This window comes from Homarus americanus, unplaced genomic scaffold (genome assembly GCF_018991925.1).
Source record: "Homarus americanus isolate GMGI-L3 unplaced genomic scaffold, GMGI_Hamer_2.0 scaffold16023, whole genome shotgun sequence".
NCBI lineage: Eukaryota > Metazoa > Arthropoda > Malacostraca > Decapoda > Nephropidae > Homarus > Homarus americanus.
The window spans coordinates 34,673-45,636 of NW_024733147.1; the positions used below are offsets into that span (position 1 = coordinate 34,673).

Genomic DNA, 10,964 nt, shown 5'->3' on the forward strand with positions numbered 1-10,964 from the left:
GTGGTGGTGTGTGTCTTAGGTGGTGAGTGACCGTGGTGGTGGTGGGTGTTTTTGTGGTGGAGTGACTGTGGTGGTGGTGTGTGTCTTAGGTGAGTGACCGTGTGGTGGTGGTGGGTGTTTTGGTGGTGAGTGACCGTGTGGTGGTGTGGTGGTGGTGAGTGACCGTGTGGTGGTGGTGGTGACTGTGTGTGGTGGTGGGTGTTTTGTGGGAGTGACGTGGTGGTGGTGTGTGTCTTAGGTGGTGAGTGACCGTGTGGTGGTGGTGGGTGTTTTTGGTGGTGAGTGACTGTGGTGGTGGTGAGTGACAAACGTCACTCGCTCCATAACAGTAATAATCGTTTAACTAATATAAAAAATAAATGTCTCTACTGTAGAGCTTTAATTAAATATGGCTTGGTACCCGACACCTGTGTGTGTGTGTGTGTGTGTGTGTGTGTGTGTGTGTGTGTGTGTGTGTGTCTGCCTCAAGCTAGTGTACTGGTTCGATCCCCGGCAGGTGAAACTATGGGCAAGTTTCTTTACGCCATTTGCCTCTGTCTACCCAGCAGTAATTGGGAACCTGGATGTTAATTGATTTGCGGATCGTGTTCCGTAATGATTAGCCAGTGCAGTTGGCCAGTTGTCCGATCTTCTCGAACTATTCCTTACACTGGGTCATGCAGCTCTGTGGTGGTGGTGTGTCTTAGTGGTGAGTGGACTGTGTGGTGGTGGGTGGTGTTGTGGTGAGGACCGTGTAGGTGGTGGGTGTTTTGGTAGAGTGACCGTGTGGGTGGTGGTGGGTGTTTTGGTGGTGAGTGGACCGTGGTGGTGGTAGCTCAGTGGCAGGAGTGGACCGTGTGGTGGTGGTAGGGTGTTTTTGGTGGTGAGGACTGTGTGGGTGGTGGTGTGTGGTCTTAGGTAGAGTGACCGTGTGGTGGGTGGTGGGTATGGTGGTGAGACCGTGGTGGTGGTGTGTGTCTTAGGTGGTGAGTGACTGTGTGGTGGGTGTTTTTAGTGCAGACTGTGTGGTGGTGGTGTGTGACCGTGTGGTGGTGGTGGTGTTTTTGGTGGTGAGTGACCGTGGTGGTGGTGTGTGTCTTAGGTGGTGAGTGACCGTGTGGTGGTGGTGGTGGGTGTTTTGGTAGAGTGACTGTGTGGTGGTAGAGTGACAAACGTCACTCGCTCCATAACAGAAAATAATGTTTAACCAATATAAAAAATAAATGTCTCTACTGTGGAGTTTAATTAAATATGCTTGGTACCCGACACCCGTGTGTGTGTGTGTGTGTTCGTCTCGCAAGCTAGTGTACTTCCGGGTTCGATCCTGCGAAACTATGGGCAAAGTTTCTTTACGCCATTTGCCCTGCTCTACCCAGCAGTAATTGGGAAACCTGAGATGTTAATTGATTTGCGGATCGTGTTCCAGGGTACATTAGCCAGTGCAGTTGGCTGAAGTGTCCGATCTTCTCGAACTATTCCGACACTGGGTCACAGTGCAGCTCGTTAATCCAGGGTGGTTGTTGTGTTGGCGACAGCTTCAGCACCTCCCAAACACTGCCGCGGCAGCTCAAGTCAACTTAGGATGGTTGTTGTGTTGGCGACAGCTTCTACGCCTTAAACACTGGGTCAAGTGCAGCCTGTTAACTTAGGGTGTGGTTGTTGTGTTGGCGACAGCTTCTACACCCTAAACACTGGGTCATGCAGCTCGTTAACTTAGGTGTGCCACAGTTGGTGGCAGCTTCTACACTTAAACACTGGGTCATGCAGCTCGTTAACTTAGTGTGGGTTGTTGTGTTGGTATGGCTTTCCACACCCAAACACTGGGTCATGCAGCTCGTTAACTTAGGATGTGGTTGTTGTGTTGGCGACAGCTTCTACACCTTAAACACTGGGTCATGCAGCCTGTTAACTTAGGATGTGGTTGTTGTGTTATGACAGCTTTACGCCTTAAACACTGGGTCATGCAGCTCGTTAACTTAGGGTGTGGTTGTTGTGTTGGTGACAGCTTCTACACCTTAAACACTGGGTCATGCAGCTCGTTAACTTAGGGTGTGGTTGTTGTGTTATGACAGCTTCTTGCCAATTCCAAACACCGGGTCATGCAGCTCGTTAACTTAGGTGTGGCTGTTATGTTGGTGACAGCTACACCTAAACACTGGGTCATGCAGCTCGTTAACTTAGGGTGGTTGTTGTGTTGGCTATGTTTCTACACCCAAAACACTGGTCAGGCGGAACATGTTAACTCAGGTGTGGTTGTTGTGTTGGCGACAGCTTCTGCCACCTTAAACACTGGGTCATGCAGCCGTTAACTGAAAGTGGGGTTAGCGAAGCATGACGGCGCTTCTACCCCAGCAGACGGGTCATGCAGTCATGCCAACTTAGGGTGTGGCTGTTGTTGGTGACAGCTTCACACCCCAAATATTTGCCAGTCATGCAGCTCGTTAACTTAGGGTGTGGTTGTTGTGTTGGCGATAGCTTCTACACTCAAACACTGGGCTCATGCAGCTCGTTTAACTTAGGTGTGGTTACAAGTTGGTGACAGCTTACACCTTAAACACTGGGTCATGCAGCTCGTTAACTTAGGGTGTGTGGGTTAAGGGGTTATGACAGCTTTGCCAATTTCAAAACACTGCCTGCAGCTCGTTAACTTAGGTGTGGTTGTTGTGTTGGTGACAGCTTCTACACCTAAACACTGGGTCATGCAGTCGTTAACTTAGGGGTGTGGTTATGCTGTGTTGGTGAGCAGCCACACCTAAACACTAATGCAGTCGTTAACTCAGGGTGTGGTTATGTTGGCGACAGCTTTCTACACCTAAACACGGGGCTTGTAGCCTGTTAACTCAGGTGTGGTTGTTGTGTTGGCGCATAGCTTTGCCAATCTTTTAAACACTGGCCGCGCAGCTCGTTAACTTAGGGTGTGGTTGCTGTTGGTGACAGCTTTCTACACCTTAAACACTGGGTCATGCAGCTCGTTAACTTAGGGTGTGGTTGTTGTGTTGGTGACAGCTTCTACACCTTTAAACACTGGGTCATGCAGCCTGTTAACTTAGGTGTGGTTGCCAAAGTATATGCTTCTACACCTAAAACACTGGGTCATGCAGTCACACCAGGTGTGGTTGTTAAAGGCGATGGTTTCACTTAAACACTGGGTCATGCAGCCTGTTAACTTAGGGTGTGGTTGTTGTGTTGGTGACAGCTTCTACACCTTAAACACTAAATGCGCAGCCTGTTAACTCAGGGTGTGTTGATGTGGTTGGCGATATTTGACTCCTAAACACTGGGTCATGCAGCTCGTTAACTTAGGGTGTGGTTGTACAGCTTCTACACCTTAAACACTGGGTCATGCAGCTCGTTAACTTAGGGTGTGGTTGTTGTGTTGGTGACAGCTTCTACACCTTAAACACTGGGTCATGCAGCTCGTTAACTCAGGGTATGGTTGTTGTGTTGGTGACAGCTTCTACACCTTAAACACTGGGTCATGCAGCTCGTTAACTTAGGGTGTGGTTGTTGTGTTGGTTAGAAATTCACTCCTAGATGGGTCTTGTAGATTGTCACTATGGTTTAAACTCACCACAAATTCCAATACTTTTCAAAGTAGTGTATTTTGGTCCTCAGATTAACGCTGATTAAAATATTAAAAATTAGCCAAAATCAAAACGGTAGAACAGTGATATCCAATATGGCCGTCAATGTTCTAGCTGTTGAGGTCACTGTTGTAGCTGTTGAGGTCACTGTTGTAGCTGTTGAGGTCACTGTTGTAGCTGTTGAGGTCACTGTTGTAGCTGTTGAGGTCACTGTTGTAGCTGTTGAGGTCACTGTTGTAGCTGTTGAGGTCACTCGTTGTAGCTGTTGAGGTCACTGTTGTAGCTGTTGAGGTCACTGTTGTAGCTGTTGAGGTCACTGTTGTAGCTGTTGAGGTCACTGTTGTAGCTGTTGAGTCACTGTTGTAGCTGTTGAGGTCACTGTAGCTGTTGAGGTCACTGTTGTAGCTTGAGGTCACTGTTCTAGCTGTTGAGGTCACTCTAGCTGTTGAGGTCGTTGTAGCTGTTGAGGTCACTGTTGTAGCTGTTGAGGTCACTGTTGTAGCTGTTGAGGTCACTGTTGTAGCTGTTGAGGTCACTGTTGTAGCTGTTGAGGTCACTGTTCTAGCTGTTGAGGTCACTGTTCTAGCTGTTGAGGTCACTGTTGTAGCCATGAGGTCACTGTTGTAGCTACTGAGGTCACTGTTGTAGCTAGAGGTCACTGTTGTAGCTGTTGAGGTCACTGTTGTAGCTGCTGAGGTCACTGTTGTAGCTGTTGAGGTCACACTGTATCACTGTTAGCTGTTGAGGTCACTGTTGTAGCGAGGTCACTGTGTAGCTGGAGGTCACTGTTGTAGCTGCTGAGGTCACTGTTGTAGCTGTTGAGGTCAAAGAGGTCACTGTTGTAGCTGTTGAGGTCACTGTTGTGCAGTTGGAGGTCACTGTTGTAGCTGTTGAGGTCACTGTTGTAGCTGTTGAGGTCACTGTTGTAGCTGTTGAGGTCACTGTTCTAGCTGTTGAGGTCACTGTTCTAGCTGTTGAGGTCACTGTTGTAGCTGTTGAGGTCACTGTTGTAGCTGTTGAGGTCACTGTTGTAGCTGTTGAGGTCACTGTTGTAGCTGTTGAGGTCACTGTTGTAGCGAGGCACTGTTAGCTGAGGTCACTGTTCTAGCTGTTGAGGTCACTGTTGTAGCGGAGGTCACTGTTGTAGCTACTGAGGTCACTGTTGTAGCTATTGAGGTCACTGTTGTAGCTGTTGAGGTCACTGTTGAGCTGCTGAGGTCACTGTTGTAGCTGTTGAGGTCACTGTTCTAGCTGTTGAGGTCACTGTTGTAGCTGTTGAGGTCACTGTTGTAGCTACTGAGGTCACTGTTAGCTGTTGAGGTCACTGTTGTAGCTGCTGAGGTCACTGTTGTAGCTGCTGAGGTCACTGTTGTAGCTGCTGAGGTCACTGTTGTAGCTGTTGAGGTCACTGTTCTAGCTGTTGAGGTCACTGTTGTAGCTGTTGAGGTCACTGTTGTAGCTGTTGAGGTCACTGCTGTAGCTGCTGAGGTCACTGCTGTAGCTGCTGAGGTCAATGTTGTAGCTGCTGAGGTCACTGTTGTAGCTGCTGCTGAGGTCACTGTTGTAGCTCTGAGGTCACTGTTGTAGCTGCTGAGGTCACTGTTGTAGCTGCTGAGGTCACTGTTGTAGCTGTTGAGGTCACTGTTGTAGCTGTGGAGGTCACTGTTGTAGCTGCTGAGGTCACTGTTGTAGCTGTTGAGGTCACTGTTGTAGCTGCTGAGGTCACTGTTGTAGCTGTTCAGGTCACTGTTGTAGCTGCTGAGGTCACTGTTGTAGCTGTTGGAGGTCACTGTTCTAGCTGTTGAGGTCACTGTTGTAGCTGCTGAGGCAACTGTTAGCTGCTGAGGGCACTGTTGTAGCTGCTGAGTTCACTGTTGTAGCTGGTGAGGTCACTGTTGTAGCTGTTGAGGTCACTGTTGTAGCTGCTGAGGTCACTGTTGTAGCTTGAGGTCACTGTTCTAGCTGTTGAGGTCACTGTTGTAGCTGTTGAGGTCACTGTTGTAGCTGTTGAGGTCACTGTTGTAGCTGTTGAGGTCACTGTTGTAGCTGCTGAGGTCACTGTTGTAGCTGCTGAGGTCACTGTTGTAGCTGTTGAGGTCACTGTTCTAGCTGTGAGGTCACTGTTGTAGCTGTTGAGGTCACTGTTGTAGCTGTTGAGGTCACTGTTGTAGCTGTTGAGGTCACTGTTGTAGCTGCTGAGGTCACTGCTGTAGCTGCTGAGGTCACTGTTGTAGCTGCTGAGGTCACTGTTGTAGCCGATGAGGTCACTGTTGTAGCTGCTGAGGTCACTGTTGTAGCTGTTGAGGTCACTGTTGTAGCTGTTGAGGTCACTGTTGTAGCTGTTGAGGTCACTGTTGTGCTATGAGGTCACTGTTGTAGCTGATGAGGTCACTGTTGTAGCTGTTGAGGTCACTGTTGTAGCTGTTGAGGTCACTGTTGTAGCTGCTGAGGTCACTGTTGTAGCTGCTGAGGGCACTGTTGTAGCTGCTGAGGGCACTGTTGTAGCTGCTGAGGTCACTGTGGTAGCTGTTGAGGTCACTGTTGTAGCTGTTGGAGGTCACTGTTGTAGCTGCTGAGGTCACTGTTGTAGCTGCGAGGTCACTGTTGTAGCTGCTGAGGTCACTGTTGTAGCTGCTGAGGTCACTGTTGTACTGTAGAGGTCACTTTTAGCTGCGGAGGTCACTGGTAGCTGCTGAGGTCACTGTTGTAGCTGCTGAGTCACTGTTGTAGCTGCTGAGGTCACTGTTGCAGCTGCTGAGGTCACTGTTGCAGCCTGAGGTCACTGTTGCAGCTCTGAGGTCACTGTTGCAGCTGCTGAGGTCACGTTGCAGCCTGAGGTCACTGTTGTAGCTGCTGAGGTCACTGTTGTAGCTGCTGAGGTCACTGTTGTAGCTGCTGAGGTCACTGTTCTAGCTGCTGGAGGTCACTGTTCTAGCTGCTGAGGTCACTGTTCTAGCTGCTGATGTCACTGTTCTAGCTGCTGAGGTCACTGTTCTAGCTGTTGAGGTCACTGTTCTAGCTGTTGAGGTCACTGTTGTAGCTGCTGAGGTCACTGTTGTAGCTGCTGAGGTCACTGTTGTAGCTGCTGAGGTCACTGTTGTAGCTGCTGAGGTCACTGTTGTAGCTGTTGAGGTCACTGTTGTAGCTGTTGAGGTCACTGTTGTAGCTGTTCAGGTCACTGTTGTAGCTGCTGAGGTCACTGTTGTAGCTGCTGAGGTCACTGTTGTAGCTGTTGAGGTCACTGTTCTAGCTGTTGAGGTCACTGTTGTAGCTGCTGGAGTCGTAATATAAATGTTTGTCCCTAAATATTCCCATGAGTAATTTACGCACCAGTAGTTTTTAGTATATTTTATTTATCCTTAATTAGGTGGCAGAATCTCACATAATAACTACGTGCAACAAACTAGAATGCAAGTGGCACACTATTTCACACAAGCAACATTATATTACTGATATCATGTAAACTATGTAAAGAATCAGATCATTACGTAGAGTTAAAATTTTGTATTACACATACGAGACGGGATCAATATATGGAGTTACTATCACGGATCAACCAAAACCAAACAAGCGTTAAGTTACCCCAAAAACACGTATTACACGAATAATTATTAAAACTCAGTACTTGGACACACTATCACCATTGTTCCCCTCAGTGATCATATAGGTAACATTAGTGCAGTGAATACCTTTACAAGACCCACATCCTGGAGAAGACTGCAGTCCACACATCCTGCATCCACAACGACGAGTAGCAGATGTTGAAGGCCCATCCTGTGGCTTTACACGTGATTGAGGAATACTTTGAATTTGGGTTTGTTTAAATTACCTCCTGTGTTACCATGATACAACGCTAATAATGCGGTCTGCTTCTGTGGAACTGAGTATGAACAGTTAGTTGTGGGAAGAACAGACTGTGTTTAGCCCGTTTCAGGGTTGAGAAACGTGGTGTGACGCCCTAAGGAACGTGGTGTGACGCCCTATGGAACGTGGTGTGACGCCCTAAGGAACGTGGTGTGACGCCTTATGAACGTGGTGTTACGCCCTAAGGAACGTGGTGTGACGCCCTGGGAACGTGGTGTTACGCCCTAAGATAGCTTGAATCAACAGAGGCTTATCACACACAACCTTATGAAGTGACTGTTGAAGCTCTCCTGGCCCCTGGGAGACCATGGTAATGTCTCCTGGCTCCTGGGAGACCATGGTAATGTCTCCTGGCTCCTGGGAGACCATGGTAATGTCTCCTGGCTCCTGGGAGACCATGGTAATGCTCCTGGCTCCTGGGAGATCATAGTAATGTGTCCTGGCCCCTGGGAGACCATGGTAATGTCTCCTGCCCTGGGAGATCATAGTAATGTCTCCTGGCCCCTGGGAGACCATGGTAATGTCTCCTGCCCTGGGAGATGATGGAATGTCTCCCGGCCCCTGGGAGACCATAGTAATGTCTCCTGCCCATGGGAGACCATGGTAATGTCTCCTGTCCCCGGGAGATCATAGTAATGTCTCCTGGCCCCGTGAGATCATAGTAATGTTCCCTGGCCCTGGGAGACCATGGTAATATCTCCTGTCCCCGGGAGACCATGGTAATGTCTCCTGCCCCTGGGAGACCATGGTATGTCTCCTGGCCCCTGGGAGATGATGGTATGTCTCCTGGCCCCTGGGAGACGTAGGATCGTCTCCTGGCCCCTGGGAGATGATTACTGTAATGTCTCCTGGCCCCTGGGAGATGATGCACGTTCCCTGGCCCCTGGGAGATCATCATAATGTCTCCTGGCCCCGGGAGATGATGGTAATGTTCCTGGCCCCTGGGAGACCATGGTGTCTCCTGCCCCTGGGAGATGATGGTAATGTCTCCTGGCCCTGGGAGATGATGGAATGTTCCTGGCCCCTGGGAGATCATGGTATGTCTCCTGGCCCCTATGAGATCATACTAATGTCTCCTGGCCCCTGGGAGACCATGGTAATGTCTCCTGGCCCCTGGGAGATGATGGTACGTCTCCTGGCCCCTGGGAGATGATGGTAATGTCTCCTGGCCCCTGGGAGATCAGTGGATGTCTCCTGGCCCCTGGAGATCATACTAATGTCTCCTGGCCCCTGGGAGACCATGGTAATGTCTCCTGGCCCCTGGGAGATGATGGAATGTCTCCTGGCCCCTGGGAGATCATCATAATGTCTCCTGGCCCCCGGGATGATGGTAATGTCTCCTGGCCCTGGGAGACCATGGTAATGTCTCCTGCCCCTGGGAGATGATGGTAATGTCTCCGGCCCCTGGGAGATGATGGTGTCTCCTGGCCCCTGGGAGATCATGGTATGTCTCCTGGCCCCTATGAGATCATACTAATGTCTCCTGGCCCCTGGGAGACCATGGTATGTCTCCTGGCCTCTAGGAGACCATAGTAATCCCCCTGGGAGACCATGGTAATGTCTCCTGGCCCTGGGAGATCATAGTAATGTCCCTGGCCCCTGGGAGACCATGGTAATGTCTCCTGCCCTGGGAGATCATAGAAATGTCTCCTGGCCCCTGGGAGATCATAGTAATGTCTCCTGGCCCCTGGGAGACCATGGTAATGTCTCCTGGCCCCTGGGAGATCATAGTAATGTCTCCTGGCCCCTGGGAGACCTGTGGTAATGTCTCCTGGCCCTGGGAGATCATAGAAATGTCTCCTGGCCCCTGGGAGATCATAGTAATGTCTCCTGGCCCCTGGGAGACATGGTAATGTCTCCTGGCCCCTGGGAGATCATAGTAATGTCTCCTGGCCCTGGAGACATGGTAATGTCTCCTGGCCCCTGGGAGATCATAGAAATGTCTCCTGGCCCCTGGGAGACCATCATAGAAAGGTAACCAACTGTTGTTAAAGGTTACCAACTGTTGTTAAAGGTTACCAACTGTTACCAACTGTTGTTAAAGGTTACCAACTGTTGTTAAAGGTTACCAACTGTTGTTAAAGGTTACCAACTGTTACCAACTGTTGTTAAAAGTTACCAACTGTTGTTAGCTGTTACTAACTGTTGTTAAAGGTTACCAACTGTTACCAACTGTTGTTAAAGTGTTACCAACTGTTGTTAAAGGTTACCAACTGTTGTTAAGGGTTACCAACTGTTACCAACTGTTGTTAAAGGTTACCAACTGTTGTTAAAGGTTACCAACTGTTGTTAAAGGTTACCAACTGTTGTTAAAGGTTACCAACTGTTGTTAGAAGGTTACCAACTGTTGTTAAAGGTTACCAACTGTTGTTAGTTGTTACCAACTGTTGTTAAAGTTCCTAACTGTTACCAACTGTTGTTAGTTGTTACCAACTGTTGTTAAAGGTTACTAACTGTTACCAACTGTTGTTAAAGGTTACCAACTGTTGTTAGCTGTTACCAACTGTTGTTAAAGGTTACCAACTGTTGTTACAGGTTACCAACTGTTACCAACTGTTGTTAAGTGTTACCAACTGTTACCAACTCTGTGTTAAAGGATACCAACTGTTGTTAAAGGTTACCAACTGTTGTTAGAGGTTACCAACTGTTACCAACTGTTGTTAAAGGCTGTTACCAACTGTTGTTAAAGGTTACCAGCTGTTGTTAAAGTTCTAACTGTTACCAACTGTTGTTAAAGGTTACCAACTGTTGTTAATGGTTACTAACTGTTGTTAAAGGTTACCAACTGTTACCAACTGTTGTTAAAGGTTACCAACTGTTGTTAAAGGTTACTAACTGTTACCAACTGTTGTTAAAGGTTACCAACTGTTAAAGGTTACCAACTGTTACCAACTGTTGTTAAAAGTTACCAACTGTTGTTAAAGGTTACCAACTGTTGTTAAAGGTTAACTGTTACCAACTGTTGTTAAAGGTTACCAACTGTTGTTAGGTTACCAACCGTTGTTGGGTTACTAACTGTTACCAACTGTTGTTAGCTGTCACCAACTGTTGTTAAGGTTACCAACCGTTGTTGCTGTCACCAACTGTTGTTAAAGGTTACCAACCGTTGTTAAAGGTTACCAACTGTTGTTAAAGGTTACCAACTGTTGTTAGTTGTCACTAACTGTTGTTAAAGTTCAACTGTTACCAACTGTTGTTAAAGGTTACCAACTGTTGTTAAAGGTTACTAACTGTTACCAACTGTTGTTAAAGGTTACCAACTGTTGTTGTTACCAACTGTTGTTAAGGTTACCAACTGTTGTTAAGTTACCAACTGTTACCAACTGTTGTTAGAGTTACCAACTGTTACCAACTCTGTGTTAAAGGATACCAACTGTTGTTAAAGGTTACCAACTGTTGTTAAAGGTTACCAACTGTTACCAACTGTTGTTAAAGGTTACCAACTGTTGTTAAAGGTTACCAACTGTTGTTAAAGTTTAACTGTTACCAACTGTTGTTAAAGGTTACCAACTGTTGTTGTTAAGGTTACTAACTGTT

At 47.9% G+C, this 10,964-nt stretch overlaps 1 protein-coding gene across 1 annotated transcript; it reads right to left on the bottom strand.

Annotated features, from left to right (window-relative positions):
* Positions 1–3,673: 3,673 nt before the first annotated feature.
* On the bottom strand, positions 3,674–8,380 carry LOC121869388 (mucin-22-like). The gene is made up of 9 exons (XM_042370737.1): positions 8,265–8,380; positions 7,692–8,040; positions 7,189–7,337; positions 6,596–6,792; positions 6,367–6,476; positions 5,916–6,214; positions 5,415–5,881; positions 4,828–5,361; positions 3,674–4,272 (listed from the first exon to the last, which is right to left on the bottom strand). Exons 1-9 carry the CDS (start codon positions 8,378–8,380, stop codon positions 3,674–3,676), a joined length of 2,820 nt encoding a protein of 939 aa, XP_042226671.1.
* Between the last annotated feature and the right edge of the window lie 2,584 nt (positions 8,381–10,964).

Bases quoted from the DNA above. Each gene is read 5' to 3' on its own strand.
- LOC121869388 (XM_042370737.1), bottom strand. From the start codon at position 8,380: ATGGTCTCCCAGGGGCCAGGAACATTACCATCATCTCCCGGGGCCAGG. The intron at 6,793-7,188 runs GTACTGAGTTTT...TGACCTCAACAG, and splicing joins AATGGTGATAGTGTGTCCAA to CTACAACAGTGACCTCAGCA. The intron at 5,882-5,915 runs GTGACCTCAACA...TGACCTCAACAG, and splicing joins AGTGACCTCATAGCACAACA to CTACAACAGTGACCTCAACA.